Source organism: Dendropsophus ebraccatus, chromosome 2 (assembly GCF_027789765.1).
Source record: "Dendropsophus ebraccatus isolate aDenEbr1 chromosome 2, aDenEbr1.pat, whole genome shotgun sequence".
NCBI classification, from domain to species: domain Eukaryota; kingdom Metazoa; phylum Chordata; class Amphibia; order Anura; family Hylidae; genus Dendropsophus; species Dendropsophus ebraccatus.
The window spans coordinates 157904508-157924447 of record NC_091455.1 but is presented as its reverse complement, the minus strand read 5'-3'; the positions used below and the strand labels follow the sequence as shown (position 1 = coordinate 157924447).

The 19940-nt window shown below is 39.2% G+C and overlaps 1 protein-coding gene across 2 annotated transcripts in view; it reads right to left on the bottom strand.

The window, feature by feature from the left end:
* Positions 1 to 1995: 1995 nt before the first annotated feature.
* Positions 1996 to 19940, bottom strand: part of ERP44 (endoplasmic reticulum protein 44) — a 35930-nt gene continuing 17985 nt past the window's right edge. Inside the window, exons 3-12 of one of the 2 annotated variants that reach the window (XM_069958565.1) lie at positions 18138 to 18177; positions 16420 to 16535; positions 14433 to 14617; positions 10368 to 10483; positions 10214 to 10271; positions 9692 to 9808; positions 8945 to 9056; positions 5120 to 5261; positions 3457 to 3559; positions 1996 to 2419 (exon numbers count right to left, since the gene is read on the bottom strand). In XM_069958565.1, coding sequence (XP_069814666.1) covers positions 2312 to 2419; positions 3457 to 3559; positions 5120 to 5261; positions 8945 to 9056; positions 9692 to 9808; positions 10214 to 10271; positions 10368 to 10483; positions 14433 to 14617; positions 16420 to 16535; positions 18138 to 18177 — 1097 coding nt within the window. In that variant the 3' untranslated portion in view covers positions 1996 to 2311. The remainder of the gene's footprint in view (positions 2420 to 3456; positions 3560 to 5119; positions 5262 to 8944; positions 9057 to 9691; positions 9809 to 10213; positions 10272 to 10367; positions 10484 to 14432; positions 14618 to 16419; positions 16536 to 18137; positions 18178 to 19940) is intronic. The other variant, XM_069958567.1, reaches the window with a different exon arrangement.

Sequence of the window (19940 nt, the reverse complement as noted above, 5' to 3'; positions counted from 1 at the left end):
CAACCTTATCTAATCTCCTACTTAAGTTATTGATAGTGACAATGTTTCGTTTTTTTTTGTGCCTTGATAGCGCTGAGTTGCTATTATGATTACTGTTATTTGTATTTCCTTTATTGAAAATTTATAAAAAACACAATTATTTAAAAAAAAAAAAAAAAAACTATTACAAAGTTTCTTAAAATTGCCTGGACTAATGATTTTTGCAAAAAAAAAAAAAATAATAATAATAATAATTCACGACAGGGACTCTTTAAATTGCTGTGGAGCAACACAATGCCCCCAATTGCTGGTGTGATGATCTGGGGGCCATTATATATGTCAGTCACCCCGAGTAGAGATATGAAAGGCACTACCAGCTCAGGGATGTATGCAGGACAGAAGGATCTATGGCTCAGCTGCAAAATCTGTGAGCTGCAGTATGCCATAGGCAACCTGTATGTCTCTATGCCCAACAGTATCTCAAGTTGGAACAACTTGAGTAGGTTTACCGCTCAAACCACAATATTGCCAGCATTCAGTGTTGGTTAATACCTGTGTCTCGGTGTGTCTGGATCTAGGGAGGATGACGTAAGAAACCCAGGAGCTCACTGGGTGTACACATAGAAATCCAGGATAAAAAAAGTTCATGGCACTCCAATTCCCAAAATGATGATCCTTTATTGATAACAAGCATGAATAAATCCACATAAAAAAAAGAAAGCGTGCACAGCAACGCGTTTCGACGTTTCCGTGATAAAGACGGAAACGTCGAAACGCGTTGCTGTGCACGCTTTTTTTTATGTGGATTTATTCATGCTTGCTATCAATAAAGGATCATCATTTTGGGAATTGGAGTGCCATGAACTTTTTTATCCTGGATTTCTAAGTATCTCAAGTTGAGCTGCCTTAACACAGAGTGTTGGAGCCTCTTTTCAATTGTACAGTTTTCCTCAATTTAACGCCTCCACCTTCTTGGTGTGTGTGTTTTTTGATACTGTATATAAAAGCAGGGGTTAATACTTGGGAGTGCAGTAAGGCTAACACAAGATGGAGTGGCGTACAGATTATGTCCCCACCAAGATCGTATATGGGCAGTAAATGAAGACCTCCAGTTAGGGGAAAAAAAACAAACAAGAAACAACAGTGTTCACCAGTCAAGCACCAGCAGCAGCCAATGGTGCCTAGGTGGAGCTGCCTGATGGCAGGACGTCAGCACTGGTCCGCTGTAATAATCTGCTGCACCAGCAAAGCCTTTCTCATGGGCAGCTGAACAAAAAGGTCAGCAGGTCAGTGACATTTTAGGTCTTCCTTCAGGGAGTAATGTGTAAGATCCAAAGTCAGACCTTTTGGAGACTTGAATTTTAGCATGTTACTGTTGTGCTAGGCCACAGCCTCTCGTCACTCTCTGATGTGGCTGGATCTCATGTGAGCAGAGGGGTTGGGGGGGGGGTGGTTTCCACACTAATGCCAGGGCATTTTTAGGTGGCTAAATGACAGATGTACAGTGATCACAAGTTTATCTCACGATGTTAGCGGGCCCTGTGCTCTGACATGTATCTGCCCATTATGGCTGCAGGCCACACACCCAAACTTGGAAATTTTAAATGAACACTTTAAAAATTTTGTAAAATTTCAAAAATATTTTTTTGGGTTTTGAATCTTTTAAAAAATTGTTAAGTGCGGACAGGGGAAACATGATAGAAATGTAAAAAAGAATGTATACTTACTGGTCCCTGTGCCCCCACAGCACTGATTGAACAGGCTCCCAGCCTCCTGCCAGAACCATTTTCTTCTGGCTTCCTGCTACGACTGCCCAGACTGGCATCGCAGGAGGATGCTGGTGGGCGTCTGGGGACCGGTAAGTATACATTCTTTGTTTTCCCCACCTCCTGACAGAACTTTGTTTGTTTTTGCCCAAGTACCCCTTTAACACATGGCAAGTACACTTTGCCAGCTGTATTATTGCGAATTGGCTTCTCTGTTAAACAATTTAAATAAAAACAACAACGTCACAGAAAACATCCAAAAATCCAATTTATTGGGGGAAGTGCAATTTTACAACTTATGTGTAATGTCATGACACCTTTGTAGTTATAAAACAGGACTGTTGGTTTCAGAGATTTCAATGGTTTGTATTTTCATTTTAAAAGTCTGTACAGAAAGAAACCACTAAACACAGACATATTTACAAACAGCGGGAGCAAATAAAAATAATCCATTATTGTTTGTTTATCCCAAATAAAAAATACAATTATGAAAATATAGGCTAAGTTTTTGTTTTACCATACTCTGCTTGATCAAACTTTAAGGCTTCCATGGCATTTCTAATTTACTAAAGCTCATCACGATCCCTTTTTAGTATAGTGTACCTATATTCGCTTGGAGCTAATTTTTGGAAAGAACTCTCAGGAGGACTACTTGCCAAATCTTGAGTTTGCTGCTGAAAAAATAAAAAGAATAAAAAGTCAGTTAAATGACAAAATGAGAATTAGCAGAAACTTAAAAAGAAATCTATAAAAAGAAAAAAAGACAAAAAAAAACACACACACACACACACACACAAAACTGATTGAGGCAATTCAGAAAAGATTAAGAGCATTTTTTAAGATATATTTTCCAGTCTCTTCTGTTTTGCTAGCTATTGATGACTAGATAACCAAGGTGGCAACCACCTCTCTGTTCTAAAAGGTGTATTGTGTGAACTGAACATAAGAGTATGAGTAACAACTCTGCTCTGTATCATGCCGCCTCGCAGTGCTAGATCAGAGCAGGGTGATCAGGAACTACAGGACTGCAGTTCCTGACACACATTGTGGTAATCAAGGGGGTTCTCACTGTTCAATGAAGGGGGGGGGGGGGGGGGGGGGGGGTGGGGGGACCGACCCACCACTATACGTAACAAAAAAGTAACTAGGTTGTAATTAGGTTGTCTTGTTAAAATGTAGAACTAAGTAATGCTACAAGCTGAATGATTAAACAGATTGGATACACTGCATGTTAGTTATTGAGCTGTCTCAGCTAATACAAAGACACAATAAATGCCCTATTACATTAAGGGATTATATACCAAATTAGGCAGATATTGCCACATGTAATAGCACTAGCGATCAGCCAAAGAACAAGAGATAGCTCGTTGTCTGATTGCAGATTTTAAACCTGTCGAAAAAACCACCATTGGCTGCACATCTACCTATGTAATAGATGTGCAGCCAAAGGCTGACTGAAGGGTTTCACAAACAATCTAGTGACTGTAATAGGCTCTGTAAGGCTCTTAATAGATTGTGTTAGCTTTCAAAACCTAACAGATTGGTGTTTGTTTACAGTGATCCCAGGGCTGTGTAATATGGCCTTATGTAATAAACACGCTTAAAGTACATCGGCAAAAAGATACCTATTTTTTGCACAAACCACCTGTGGCCTCCCTCTGTGTCTGAAATTTTTGTTCAGTTTGCAAGCACCAAAAATAATAGAAAATACCTGTCCTGGGGCAACATCAGTTGGGTCAGGTCCATGATGAAATTCTCGATGCAGTTTTCCAGAATGTAGATCTAAGACAAATTGTTTTAGTTTACCGGGAATTCTGAAAAATAAACAGTGAACAGATATTAGGTATTAAACTTGATTGAATACAGTATTAAACACCAGAGAACCGTTATTTTAAATTATATCCAGTATATATATATATATATATATATATATATGAATGAAAATGGTCATAGTGTTTCCCCCAAATAGGGTAGCCTAATATTATTGCAGAGGAGCCTCTTTCCATGCAAAAGTTTTAAAAGGCGTTATATAACAGTATCCGAGTATCATATCAGCAGTTCTGTGTTGGCAAAGACTGCAGAGGAGAAGGATGTAAGGGTAGTGATTTTTGACAACCTTAAATTGAGTCAACAGTGGGGCCAGGCAGTAGGGAAAGCAAATTGCATGCTGGGCTGTATAGCTAGAGGTATGACCAGTAGGAAGAGGGAGATTGTGATCCCGCTGTATAGAGCTCTAGTAAGACCAAATCTGGAATACTGTGTCCAGTTCCAGAGACCTCATCTGCAAACTATATTGATAAAATAGAACAGCTCTAAAAGACAGGCCACAAAAATGGTGGAGGGTATCAGGCATAAAACATATCAGGAAAGACTTAATGTATAGTCTGGAGGAAAGAAGAGAAAGGGGGACATGATCAAAACCTTTAAAAGGACTAAATAACATTCAGAAGGGAAGTGTTTATGGAAAAAAATTAACTGAAGAACAAGAGGACACAGTGAGAGGTAAGTTGAGGGAAAGATCAGAAGCAGCGTGATAAAATATTAATTTACTGAAAGTAGTAGATGCTTGAAACAAACTTCCAGCATATGCAGTAGGTAAATCTACAATACCAGAATTTAAACATGCTTGGGATAAACATATCTATCCTAAGATATTAAGAAGGGAAATACTAGAAGGGCAGACTAGATGGACTGTCAACAATCTTCTGTTATGCTTTTAGCAGGGGAAAATCTTTCACAAGATAGGTGATAACTGTGTGATCACTAGGGGCTGACCCCTAGGCTATCAAGAATGGAGTTTCCTGTGGAGTCGGAAAAACTCAGAGCTTTAATAATTGAATTTTAATATAAATTTTATATATTATGTTCTATCTAAGAAACTTATTTATTAAAACCAGGAAAAACACTTTCTTACATACATTTAGTTAGAGGGAGAAACATTTAATCCATAAAATCAATAATAAAGGACGGGCCCTATTAGAGATCAAAAGAAGTATAAAGTAAAAATACAGTTTGTGCACACATTTATTTTAAAGCCGTAATTCTGACCATAAATTAGAGCTCACATGCATTTTTTACCCCAAAAATGGAGTGTTAAAATGTCATCAGCTATGGCATCTGGTATCACTATTATTTAGGGATTCAAAGCACTGAGTGCACTCCAATTCTCTTTGCAATAGATTTAAAAGTTCAAATCCCTAGACATGCACCAAAATCACACAGATTTTAAAATAACCAATACATTTCAGTTAGTTGTAGACTGAAACATTGGCTTTTTGGGGGTCCCCCACATACACCAACTTTTCTATAAATTGATGTGACAATGTTATTTAAAATTAATGACCTGTATAAGATCAAGAGATAAAGATACTTACGATAAATCTTTAAAATCTGAAAACACATACATGTGTCTAAAACTATCGATTGCTATTACTGGGCAATCTGCAGGAGTCTTCTGAATATGCAAGAGAGGATGTCTAAACTTATCACAGTCTGCATGAAGAAAATTTATTGTTCCTGTAAAAAAAAAAAAAAAAATTTAACACAAACAATTTTACTAGCATCAATGTAAGAATATATTTTTTAACCCATTTTAACCCTTTGCAGACACAGGCCTTAAAGCAACTCTGTACCCACAATCTGACCCCACAAACCGCTTGTACCTTCAGATAGCTGCTTTTAATCCAAGATCTTTCCTGGGGTCCGTTCGGCAGGTGATGCAGTTATTATCCTAAAAAACAACTTTTAAACTTACAGCCCTGTGTCAAATTGGTGTGGCCTAGAGTACCCATGCCCTAGAATTGCGACACCCCTCCGTCCCTCCTCTCCGCCCTCCTCATCACTAGGAATGCCCCATGGCAGTATTTTTCCTATTCCTCGCCTGTCTGAACATTGCACAGGTGCCTTAACGGTCCAGCTCCTGTGCAGTGCTCACACAGGTGATAAATAGCAGAAATTGTTCTAGGGGCATTCCTAATTATGAAGAGGGAAGGAGGGACAGAAGGGTGTCGCAATTCTAGGGCATGGGTACTCTAGGCCACGCCAATTTGACACAGGGCTGCAAGTTTAAAAGTTATTTTTTAGGACAATAACTGCATCACCTGACAGACAGACGCCAGGACAGACCTTGGATTAAAAGCAGCAATCCAAAGGTTCAAGTGGTTTGGGGATGTCAGATTGTGGGTACAGAATCGCTTTAAATGTAAGGCATGGCCGTCTAGCCTTTGTGTGCTGGTGCCATATATGTATGGAATGCTTTTACTATAGTAATATGAAGCAAACTCAGAAGCAGAGCTTGCTGTCCTCCACTAACACCTAAAATGCAGCAATCATGGCATTTAACAGTTTATGACAGTATTATGAGGAAAGCAAAATTGCATAACATAGACGGCATATATAGGGCCAATCGGACATAGATTATGCACTAACAAACGATGGGCGCCATTTTGGGGAAGCCCATGTAGAGACACATCACCATAAAAGATGTTATGCTGCCATTTTTTTAGTGGGTGTTTCATGCATATACAAATGGATAGGTAGGATGGATAACTCTGGAAGTAATAAGCTACCATTTTGAGCACATGTGTTTAGTAAGTACCACTCTCAAGGGGAGATATATAAGTGGCCCCAAATGTCAGTAAAATCATCTCCTGACAAAGCACTTAGGTGTGAAATACATGTCGCATGTCCCTGTGATACTGGTAAAGTACGGCCTCAAAGTTTTTTTCTGTAATTAACTCTTTTTTCTCATTTGTGAATGTGCTCTGGTCAAGTATACTTCTTATATTTTTGTCTGTCCAGTGATTACACTGGCGTAGACTGACCAATACACTACTGTTCTTCACTATTTTTCAGTGTGTTATTCCTGCCTTGATGTCATGAAATTTGGTTTAGTGTTAATTCCTGTAGGTTCCAAACAGTCCTACCAGAGTTTATTAGCAGAATGAACAATTAGGACATATTATTATATATATATATATATATATATATATATATATATATATATATATATATATATATATATATATATATATATATATATATATATATCTCACCACCGCTGCGCACGGTCCACACTCCAACAGGTGCTTGTGATTACTCCAAAACGATACACCGGACCAGCGAGTTGCAGTTGAATAGTTTATTTGTACGGACCCATAAGACCACAGGTATAACAGCAGTATTCACACACAGATGTCAACGCGTTTCTGATGCTATCGCATCCTTAATCATGACAATTGTAACTACGTGTGGAGCTAGCTTTTAAAGTCTAAGCTCCACCTCTCCCTGATGTCAGAGCATAATGAGTTACACATGTTGTATGGGTAAAGTAAATTAGAACCAACATAAACACTTAAAAACAATGCTACCGGAAAATGCTAAACTAGAAGTGCCAAAAATTTACACTATTTACAAGGGGCTGAATTGTGTCTCACAGAATAATGCAACATTTATCAACTTGTAACATGTTAGATGCATAAGATCACAACAGTTATAAATTTAATAATACAAAAGTAGCTCACGTTTCAGGTTCAGGCCATTGGGAAAATAGGTTTGAAGCTGAAATATCCAAAAAGCTTCCCTCTGTTGTAGTCTGCTCCTTCTGTCACCACCCCTCGCTAGCGGTGGAACTTTTTCTATGGCATAAAAGCACATAGAATCTATTTTGCCCCCATGATTGTCCGCAAAATGTCTGGATGCACCCGACAGATTTCTAGTTGTGCTGTGCCTAACATCATATATATGTTCTAGTATGCGTGTACGGAGACGTCTGGTTGTGCATCCCACATACATAATGTTGCATACCGCACAATATGTGACGTATACCACAAAATCGCTATCACAGTTTAGAAATTTTTTAATAGCAAACCTTTGCTTATTGTTACAGCGACAGTAACAATAAGCAAAGGTTTGCTATTAAAAAATTTCTAAACTGTGATAGCTATTTTGTGGTATACGTCACATATTGTGCGGTATGCAACATTATGTATGTGGGATGCACAACCAGACGTCTCCGTACACGCATACTAGAACATATATATGATGTTAGGCACAGCACAACTAGAAATCTGTCGGGTGCATCCAGACATTTTGCGGACAATCATGGGGGCAAAATAGATTCTATGTGCTTTTATGCCATAGAAAAAGTTCCACCGCTAGCGAGGGGTGGTGACAGAAGGAGCAGACTACAACAGAGGGAAGCTTTTTGGATATTTCAGCTTCAAACCTATTTTCCCAATGGCCTGAACCTGAAACGTGAGCTACTTTTGTATTATTAAATTTATAACTGTTGTGATCTTATGCATCTAACATGTTACAAGTTGATAAATGTTGCATTATTCTGTGAGACACAATTCAGCCCCTTGTAAATAGTGTAAATTTTTGGCACTTCTAGTTTAGCATTTTCCGGTAGCATTGTTTTTAAGTGTTTATGTTGGTTCTAATTTACTTTACCCATACAACATGTGTAACTCATTATGCTCTGACATCAGGGAGAGGTGGAGCTTAGACTTTAAAAGCTAGCTCCACACGTAGTTACAATTGTCATGATTAAGGATGCGATAGCATCAGAAACGCGTTGACATCTGTGTGTGAATACTGCTGTTATACCTGTGGTCTTATGGGTCCGTACAAATAAACTATTCAACTGCAACTCGCTGGTCCGGTGTATCGTTTTGGAATACATACATACATACACAAAAAGGTAAATTTGATTTGAATTTGGGGTAGATGGGTGGATACACTAGAATTGCTCACTAGATCCTTTTTGAAAAGTTGTAGAAATCCTATGCAGCTCTTTATCAGAAGGCTGGTCGCTAAAAATGATTACTCGTCGTACCCACTGAAGGCGTTATTTTTTGGATAATGATACCTTTTATGGCTCTTTTTCACTGGATCTACTGGAATCACATCTACTAATCTATTGGAAGGATATTTTATAACCTTGAAAATACATTGGTTATGAATGCATGTATGCAAGTTTACTCCCCAAGGCATGCAGGTTGTTTTTTGGTTTACTGGGCCTGATGTTTTCTGAAAAGATTATCCTGTGTGAACACTATGCATGTTTTAGCGTTGCTTTTTTTTTTATTGCACGTCACCATGCCAAATATGCTAAAAATAAAAACTTATTGATCAAACACAAAAATTGATATAGAAAAACACATTTCGTTATACCTTAATTTTTACTTAAAACATACCTTTTTCACTAATTAACTGACGAGCAACTTCTTGTTGGAACTTTTCTAAACTTTCCAGGTCATCTTTCATATGGAAAAGTATAAGGAATGGAAGACCTTCCTCAGTCAGTTCCTAAAACACATAATTTCATTTTAAAAGTTTTTTTTTCTTCCCCCCCCCCCCACAGGATATTACTTTGTATGTATCCCAAATCTGTGAACTTCTATAAACAAATACCCCAAAATACTGAAGACAGTCTTCATTATTAGGGCTTTTGTTGTACAAACACCTTAAACTGCATTCACACACAGTGACAGTGAATCTTGGGACTATGTGTGAATCTTCCCTTAGGATGGGTGAACGTTTTAATAAAAGTTACAGCAATACTTTTTTTCATGTCTCTTCAGAGAGAAATTATGGCACTGTAGTCATATAACAATTGATTTCTATGTTGGGCAGCAGTATTGTATATAACACATTGTGCAAAAGTACCAATTTGCTTTTTTTTTGTATTTCAACATTTTATTTTAAACTCTTAACCTACCTAAACAGTGGTAAAAAATATGAATGTGCCCAACATGTGCCTACAGTACAAAGACTTGTCCTGATTCCTTTAAGCTTTAAGTATTCAGCTACTGCACTAATACAGCGACTACACCAAGCATGTATAAAAACAGTATCCAATGAGGTTTCACATTTTTGTACTCAACCTCATTTACGTGGCCAAGACAGACGAGAAAATTAAAAAAGGTGGGAAACATTTTTACCTCCCCATTCTCAAATGTTATTTCTCGTACAAGAGGCACGCATTTATCTTGTGTCCAAGCGAAAGCCAAATCAAAGTTGGTAAGTGAACCTAAGTACACCATATCTGGAGCATTTTCCTGTTTGGGGGGAAAAAAAATTATAAATTTACATTTCCATAAATTTTCCTAGTACATAAAAACGGTATCCTATAAATTGGTTTAACATTTGAAGCATTGCCACAATGAAGTGTAAAAATGGCGTGCCTGAGGAATTGATGTGCTTTGGGCTGTAACACCTTGTGCATTGGAACAGTGGGAGTAGTTGCCCATAGCAGTCAGATTCAAGCTCTGGTGCTTCAGAGGCATTTTTAAAAATTTAAGAAATCCGATTGGTTGCTATGGGCATAGTTCCTTTGCACATGGTTTGATACATTTCCCCCATTGTTCTTTCCAATACTTTAAAATAAGAAGGGTAACTAGATGAAAATATGCTTGCTATATAATACACTTCATAACCCCAAGAGAAACTAAAATCATACTTACTCCTATGGGCCTATAGATAACATTGTCTCCACTAAACCTTTCCGGCTTAGAAACCTCTCTGTAAAGAAGGTTAAACAAAAAAGTAGAGAAATGGTAAATTTACTTGGATAAGACAAATATTATATTAGTACATCCACTATTAAAAATCCCTTACCCTAAAGCTGCAATAAATACGCAATCATCATGTAAAATGTTTGACACTTTTTCAAATGTGCGATAGTTGTCAGACTCCTTGTTTTCAAAAAATCCAATTATTGTTCTTTTACTGCGCTGTAATAAAATAAAATAATTACATGAGGTAGTAATATGCAACATAAGCATGTAGAAATAACTAAATATAAATCCTTCTCTATATGCACAAACCTCTTATAGAAATATATTACACAGATATCTAAAATTCTAAACTCTGTCTAGCCTTGGTTAACATTACATTTTCGAAAACACATTTAATTCTGAAAAAGGTACTTCTTTAAAAGATTTAACAAGATGGGCCGATGGGGGCCTAATAATACCTCTAAGAGAGCGACAATCTGCTAGATTGGCGCTCGTTTACTGGGCCTATTACACAGGCCGATAATCGTTTAACAAGGGCTGCATGGACATAGTTACCGATGTCCTTGCAGCCTTTGTTTAAACTGTATACATACCTATCCAGGTTGCAGGGCTCCTCTTCCTCTGTGCTTCTCTTGTCTCAGCTGACAGGCCGCGGCAGTCCCAGCCTGTGATTGGTCGAGCGGCCTGTCAGCTGAGACAGGCCGCTGTGAAGCCGGAGCGCGCGGGACCCGTTGAGAAGCACAGAGAAAGAGGAGCCCTGCAACCTGGATAGGTATGTATTCCTCTTTGCATATCGTGCGCGGTGCGCGGTCTCTTGCTCTGGACAGTTCCTGAGCACTGTGTCAGACTGAAAAATAAACGCCACTTCCTGCAGGGCATACTGCAGTTAATAAGTATGGGAAGACAAGATTTTTAAATAGAATTAAATTACAAATTTTTGCGGGGGAACCCTTTAAAGTGTACCTGTCATTATAAGAAACCTCTGAAACATTATAGCCACATCAGAAGTTTGTATCTGTGGGGGTCTGGGTGCCATGACCCCTGCTGATCTGTGGAGCGAAGAGGCAGAAGTGATTAGTAGTATGCGCTCTGCATCTTCATCTCCGCTCTCACCGCTTAAGTAGCAACTGACTGAAATATAATGGAGCCCATGGAAATTTCAGCAATCGCATCTACGGGAAGTTCCATAAGGCTCCATTATAATTCTATCTTTTGCTACTTTAGCAGAGAGAGCATGGACTAAAGGGCAGAGCACGCGCTGCTCCTTCATAAAGATGTTTAGAAGCATCTAACCTGCTGAAATGTCACCGTAGGGCACAGAGTATGAGGTAAGTTTCTTACTTTTATCCTTGGCACCATTTTCAGAATACTATCAGTTCACAGAATATGATAAGGCATTTTGGCGCACTGGGGGTGGGGCTAGTGCACAGATCTGCCCTGGAAGGCCTGCCTCTCTTAATATAAGCAAAGCACAGCCCCAATATTTGGAGGTAGCAGACCCACTGATTAATAAGCTTAGATTAGAACACAGTGGGAAGATTAGTGTATCTTACATATATAAATATCTGCAGGCAACTGAATGTCCAGTCTTTAAAGTGACACTGTCACCTCCTTTTTGCATTCTGACATCTCGACACAGGTGTAAAGGGTAAATTTAGCGTTTTTCATACCTTATTTCATATCATACGTCATGGTGTTTGTTCAAGTAAAAACAGGAATTCTGTTTTAATGTCAAGAATAGTGCTGTTTTCTTGCCGTCAAAAGTGACCAAACTAGTGAATGAGGTGCTAAACAGCAGCAAAATAAATGTATTCAAGATACGAATAAATTCCACCCCCTCCCCCCCAATAAAATTTTGCAAGAGGAATTGTTTCAGTCATAAATTATTGAAACCTACTCAGCAAATATTTATTTAGTTTTGCTCACAAGCTACTGTTTAGGTAAAGCAAATATGACTAAAAATAACAGTTTATTGTCAGACTTTAGTAGATATTAACTGCTGCATACCAGGGACATCTCACAAGGAAAAAATTATGTTTTTTGCTCCTAGCAAAAAGAAATAAAGACTGCACGGTGACATGGGAGTACTGCAACCAGTCTTGCTGTGGCAAATGACTTGTTTAAATCAAGTTTTTATGTTGAACATATTTTTTTTAAAGGTTTGGTAAGGTTTTTTTTTTCTAAAATGTTCTAATTTACAATCTATATTACAAAAGGAATTATAAAATCTTGCGGTTTTCTCTCACCATTAGGTCTGGAACTAAGCTGCGGCTTCCTGTTCTGTCTGTGGTGATAAGAGAAGGCTGCTGTACAGTGATCTGCACAGAATTACAGTAAAAGGCAACACCAGTAGGTAGCAGCTCCCTGTGGAATGACCCCCTCAAAAGGTCAAAGCATACCCAGCAATGTTTCACATTCACCTCATTACAACTGTTCCTCTCTATTGCATGTCCACTGTGCTTGCTGTAATGCATATAACTCAATGCTATTAACAGCTCAGGCAAGATGGCAGCCCCCATTGCAAAAAGTACAAAAATGAAAAAGAAAAAAAAATTACATTCAGCTTTTAAAGGGGTTGGCCACTTTATAGTAAAATAGGTCAGTACAAAGTATTAGTAAGTGTGCTCAATGTATATACTGACAGCTGCACCCTGTGTACCTCATAGAGCTAAAATCACACTCCTCTCCTCCAGGCTGGGCTGCCCTGCTCTGTTTTGTTTCTGTCCATAAAATGGCTGACATGGAGGAGCATGTGACCATGCCATGTACCCTGTGTCCTCCATAGACATATACAGGCTCAGTGGTGGACACAGGGGGGCGGGGCATGGTCACATGCTCCTCCATGTAAGCAATCTTAGGGTATGTGCACACTGAGGAAAAGTTGAGGAATTAAAGAGGAATTTCAGCTTGAAATTCCTCCCGTAAAATATGTACAGAGCAAAGTCCCGATGTGTTCAATGAGTTTTCTGCTCTATCGTTCAAACTGCTGAATTTCCAAGTAGACTTTTCTGCTGTAGATCTGCTAGAGGAATCCTATAGAAGTCAATGGGGGGCTTAAATTCTGCCTGAAAATTTTCTGCTTCAATTCCTCGAGAATTGCTCAGTGTGCATATACCCTTATGGACCAAAACACCATAGAGCAGGGCAGCCAAGCCTGGTGAGAAGTCTGATTTTAGCTGTATGAGGTACACAGGGAGCTGCTGCCAGTCAGAGCTGTGAGTACAATTACTAATACTGTACACTGAGCAATTTTACTATTAAGTGGCCAACTGCTTTAAAAACAAACAAGCTTCAGTATCTTAATTAGGATGAGAAATTCTAGGTGATGCATGCCTTTAAGGCATAGTGAATATAGTGGTAGCGCATATTAAAATAATGAAATTATTAAAGAACTGTCTCTCTCTCATTGCCCATAGAATTATTTTACCACACCAGGGTGTTTCAGGGTGTTGTCCAGGATGCGTCTTTGTGCTTGCCTGCTTATGCATCGCTGTTACAGCACATTTATCATATCTGCCCACTTATTTCAGGAAGTGCTGACTAACTTGTCCTTACCAACAAGTCGGACATGGCATCTACAAAGCTGTTACACCAGTTTCTACCAAGCAGGTTTTACAAGTTTTTAAAAATATTTTATTTGCACCAATTGCATGCGCCAACCTCTAAAACTGGATGTGCAATGCTCAAGTTGTTCTGATTAGTATGAGAAATGCATGATATTCAAGAGAACAGTTTTGTAGATTTTTGTAGTAGACACTTATAACGAATGCACAAGATAAATGTTTAACCCCTAGGGGACCCACAATCCACGACAATTAGGGATCCCTATTTGAATAAAGCAGGTTTCAAGGACTGTAAGAGTGCTGGACTCTGCCGACTGTTAGTGCCATAAATGGAAGCAGCACTCATGTTCAACCATCATTCCATTTAAATATGTGCCACGTGTCCCCCTGTTTCAAGATCAATGGGTGGGACTCTTATCACCTATTCTTCACTACCAACAGACATTCATGACAGGAGTGAGACAAGCACTTTTGCTTTGTTCTGCTCTCCACTCTAGTCGATATATGGAGAGCATTAGCTTATTGAAAACAGAATGAACCATAAAATCTGCCAATTTTTCATAACAAATTCAAAATATTCAAACGTCTGGCAAAATACTCACATCAATGGTTTTCAGTTCCTCCAGATCTCCAATTGTCCGTATTGGATCACTTTTTTGTTGTCTAATGTAGTCTGCAATTGCAGTTACTGAGCGTTGACCTCTATATTCTCTCTTCATCATCATTCCATTTCTAAACAGCTTTAGTGTGGGATACTTGCTTATCCGATATCTTTGTGCTATGTCTGCTGTATATGTAATACATACATATATAAACAATTAGAAGAACTACAGATATATAATGTACATTCTCTTATTAGTATCTATGGCAGGGACATGTTTGACACATTTTTGTATATCAGACACAAACCTCATAACATTTCCATAGTGATCCTAAACCCCAATATATAATATAGTGCAGATAATGTTTTTTTTATCATCCCAGGACTTGATTCTTAGCCAGGCAAAAAAGTGATATAAGAACCGAAGGTTTCCCACCTGTAGAGATTTTCTAGATGCTACATGTAACCCACATTGTTAAACAGGTGGAGGGCAATCATGGCCCCTGGTTCCCTTCTCATCTGCATGTCTTAGCCCATGTACCACCGATTTCAGCACAGCTGGGGGGAAGCAACAGTAGGCTGTGCACAAACTGATCTGTTTGGGGGACAAAGTCCACAATGTGCAAAACCAGTGGTTGCTGCCGATAAAGCCCAGCAAGGTGGTGTGTTAAAACTGGTAGCTGGAACCCACTTCAGGTCCTCCTAAATGCAATGTAAAGTTATACTGTTAAACCAAGGTGTTGCTGCATTGTATTCTATCATGTGACTTGTGTAGTTAAATACCAAGCTCTACAGTAAGTGAGGGACAATTTAGTCTGGTATCTATGTTAGGATGGACACAAGACATGTACATGTTTCCATATTATAGTTTATATTTTCATTTTTTATTTGGTATTCTATACGCCTGTAGTTACAAAGTGTAATATTTCTATGCTAGTTATGATATGAAACTGGAAAATCTTGCCATGTATCTTGATGAAAATGCATAATAATTTCCATTTATGTTGGATGTTTCATCTCATGTATTTGTTGAAAAATTCAATAAAAAATTATCTGATTTAAAGGGAACCTGTCACCCCCCGTGCCGGGGTGACAGGCTCCCGACCCCCCGTTAGAGACCCCTATACTAACCTCATCCCGCCAGGTCCCGCTTCTGGATTCGGTCGGGTCCCGGAGATCTCAGCCGCTGCAGCCCGGCGCGCGCGCTGACAGATGAGTCCAACGCTCAGAGAATGACGAGCGCTGGACTCTCCTGTCATTCTCTATGGGTGTTGGACTCATCTCTCAGCGCGCGCGCCGGGCTGCAGCGGCTGAGATCTCCGGAACCCGACCGAATCCAGAAGCGGGACCCGGCGGGATGAGGTAAGTATAGGGGTCTCTAACGGGGGGTCGGGAGCCTGTCACCCCGGTACGGGGGGTGACAGGTTCCCTTTAAAAAGAAAACTGGTAGCTACTCAGGGCAAAGGTAATTGGCGCACACATCCCTTGCCATGGAACTCTACCTTGCATATGCTGCAAAGAATTTGCAAGAAGGAGGTCACATAGTCGAGTTTCAGCTTTAATACTCACGAGTCGCAGCCAGGAATAACAACAAAGCTGTGAAGGGCACTAAAGAACCTGTTAGCATTTTATAAATTTTGGTTGTCAGCCCATCAGGTTTTGGACTCTTCCCTCTAGTCGGATTGGGGGGGGGGGGGAGATATAGGAGATAGGGTAAAAAGGGTAAGTTGTAGCACAGTAGAGTAAAAGGAATGACTATTTCTAGGGTAGTATGGATATGGACATGGGTACCAGCAGAGGGAAGTGGAATGTGTTTGTGCCATTAGGTTTCTTATTGTTCTGGCTAACATAAGTCATACAACTTGCTGCAAGAAGGACTTCTCCTTTAACCTTGAAGCGGGCTACTTGCAAGTCAGGCCTAACTCTTCACCAGGTGAACCATCATATACAAAATAAGAATAAACTGCAATAATTAAGCTGCTACTTACAATGCTGATCACAGTCCACTCTGGCAAATACAACTTTATTTCTGTCAGGATATTCTTCTTTAATGATATTTGAAGCTTCCTCAAATATTGGGTGCAACATCTGACTGAATCTGCACCTAAAATGACAAAAATTAATACATTTTCAGATGAGCCAATCATTTCATTGTTCAGAATGCATGATATTGAAGCTGATTTCAAGCAATTTTAGCAAAACTTTAGGCTATGTTTACTGGAATAGAAAACAAGGCACTTATGTGCAGAACATAGGACTTGTGCAGGTAAGGTGAGCCATGTAGAGACAGCGTGCTCACCTGGGAGGGCTGTCCTGAGGGCACAACACCTATAAATGTATTGAAGAAAATAATCTGTTTAGGATACTATCAGGCGCTGGAAGCAGCGCCTGAACCAAGATCACTATTTTTCTGCCTTTTTTGAGATTTAACCTATGTTTACACAGTATTCATAGGGGAAATTCAATGCAAGATCTGCAACAAACAGCAATGGAAAAAAAAAATATGAACAGATTAGGGCTGAGCTATAATGGCCTAAATTAATATCGCGGTTAATCATACATATTGCCGAGGTAACGATAAACTGAATAATTATGACACGCCCCTTTTAAACCCACGACCCCTTTTGAAAACCACAACCATTTGGAATACACTGTTTCGGTCTCTCCTATGCCATTTTCAAGTGGCCCTTTTCAAGTTTGCTGCACATCATTATGTAGAATAAATCCACATTTTTACATTTGTACTACCATCGGGGTGCTGCGGAGTATTTTTACTAGCTGACTTGATCCAAGGTCTAGGATTCGTCTGCTGGCACCAACAGTGCTGCCTACATTGTTTGCTATAGCTAGCTATCTATCTATCTAAGTTCGATTATATATGGATGGGAGATAGATAGGAGATAGATATTAGATAGATATGAGAGAGAGGAGATATATTATACATAGATTATATATAGATAGGAGTCATCTCTCTCTCCATAAATAAATAAACATATTACATAACGTAGCGTGCGGAATTGTCCGATCTAACATAACATTATTGTTCCTGCACGGTGAACGGCATAAACGGAAACAAAACAAAAAAAACGCACCAGGATTGCGGATTTTATTAAATTATATAATCACAAAAAAATTCATAAAGAGCAATCAAAATTTTTCTGCTACCCCAATATATTAATAAAAACTAGAGATCATAGCACAAAAAAATGACACCCCAGCCCTGTAGGTGGAAAAATAAAAGCTCTTAGAAGGCGGGGAGGAACATTGCATTAATTTGACCGGGACTTTTGTGCATCAATGGGCTTGGTCTTGAAGGGGTTAAAGATAGGCATAAGAGTATAGAATATACTTGTGTACTATTAACTATTATAGCAGCCATGCCTTGGTGTAAGGAAGAGATCTTTTAAATGTCTCTTGTGCTAGGCTGTGCAATTTTCATGTAAATTTACGCATACTTAACTATAGATGAACCTCTTCCCCATAGATCTTTCTAGGAGGAGAGGTTAAAGAGAAAATAACAGCAGGTTAGACATCTCTTATCTGCTATTATGTTCCCATAGTGCACAGCAGTGCTGAGGATGACGTTAAGGGCTCCTGGCTCACAAAAAACGGCACATTTTCCCCAACTTTTAAAATCATAAAACGTAAGTTAAAAAAATATTACAGTATTTCTCAAAGTATTCGTAACAGAAATTTGGAAACATACCAGTCTGCATAAAAATTAACTAAAGCGACATCTGCATTACCTGTAACGAGAAAGAAAATTGATCATCAAACTGAATTTAAAAAATATCAAAAGTCACACCACCGCCATCACCACATTCTGTTTTAAAAGTATTGCTGTGTTGAGAAAACTTTATGAAGCTTTTGGCTCATGCCACTTTGCCAAAGTGTTCTTCAGTCTTAGCTAAACTCCGTATATGATATTATTCAGACCTAAAACACACTACATCATAAAAATTTTCTTTGTTAATAGTGTAATGTAAAAAGAGGTTGCCTCCGTTTAACCAAGGCATACCACTAGTATATACTCCCAATGTCAATTATTGTTGTAATCCGCAAATAGACTGAGCACATGAATGAAGTGGCTACCTGTAGAAAACCAGGCAGAGACGACAGGTGATAAATGCAATGACAATAACCTAGAGCCACAGCCACTTTCACCTATTGGTATTACTATCCTAGCAATATGCCACAAATGCCAATCTTGATATAAATATGTCTGGATTTCTCTTTCCCTTTTAACCTTTACAAGATGTACAAAAAAGTACTTATACTGCCATTCCTGCAATGAATACATGCTTGAGGCTTCAGAGATGTTCACAATTATGATGGCACTGCTTCAACACATGCAGTGTATGGTATAAGAGCAGCATGAAATACTGAAGCACCGCTTCTGGAGTGGTAGGAGATTTATCAAATGATTAATGCTTTTGTAACTTTTTGCCACTTATCCTTCTAACCAAGTTTTTTTTTTTTATATACACACACCTTTTTTAGACCTTTAGACCTAGACCCACTAAGCTAGACTCATCAGTAAAGGTTTAAAAAAAAAATGCAGAATCTGACATTTTATATATTTCTATACACTTGCATTCCTCCACTATAAAGGCCCTATTCCACAGGCCAACTGGTGAGCGGGTGAGTCCGGTGTGGGGAGGGGGAGGCCGCCCGGGTGATCGCTAGATCGTCCGGGCAGCCCATAGCATACAGCAGCGGTCTGCTGCTGCCGCCGCTCCTATTGCATGGAGCGACGTCAGCATATCGTTGCTGTATGAGTAGTTTGTCTTTCAACATTTTTGAAAGACAAACGACACAACGATCAGCCCACATGAGCGATGTTGGCTGATCGTTGCCTTCGATTCCACGGGACGATTATCGGCCAAGTAAGGCCGATAATCGTTCTGTGGAATAGGGCCTTCTGCAAAAGGGGCATGCTGATAAATAAATAGGACTAGAAAGTGATATAATATTAGGGACAGCTTAGGCTCCTGTGTTTGTGAGCTTATAGCAATGGAATACAACTAAGCAGGAAGATACAATTAAGATTCAAAATCAGCGCCTTTTTTAATATTAAAGTAGTCCAAGGAGAATTTATTTTTTGAAATGTTACGTCAAGTCTTTTCATTGGTTTAGGCCCTAAACAATCAGTAGGACAAGAAGGCATAGACTAGCGCACTCCTCTTCTTGCTCAGTGTCTATGACCTGGATGGTCCCATATTCTTTCTTAGGCCTTATTACCACTTTCCGTGTCTCATGGACAACAAAGACGGAATCGCCCCATCATAGAATGAAGTCTATAACACGAGCGGATATCCACGGGGGCAGCGGAATCCATTGCGGGTAATCCGCCTAGATTCCTCAGTGTGCACATAACCTCACAATAGGAGTCTGTTTTGATAACAAGACACAGAGCCAGGAGACGTGCTTCTCCTGCCTCAGTCTCCTGACTGGTCTGACTCCGACTGATACTTTTGATATATCTCCATGACATATGAAATGTTTTTTG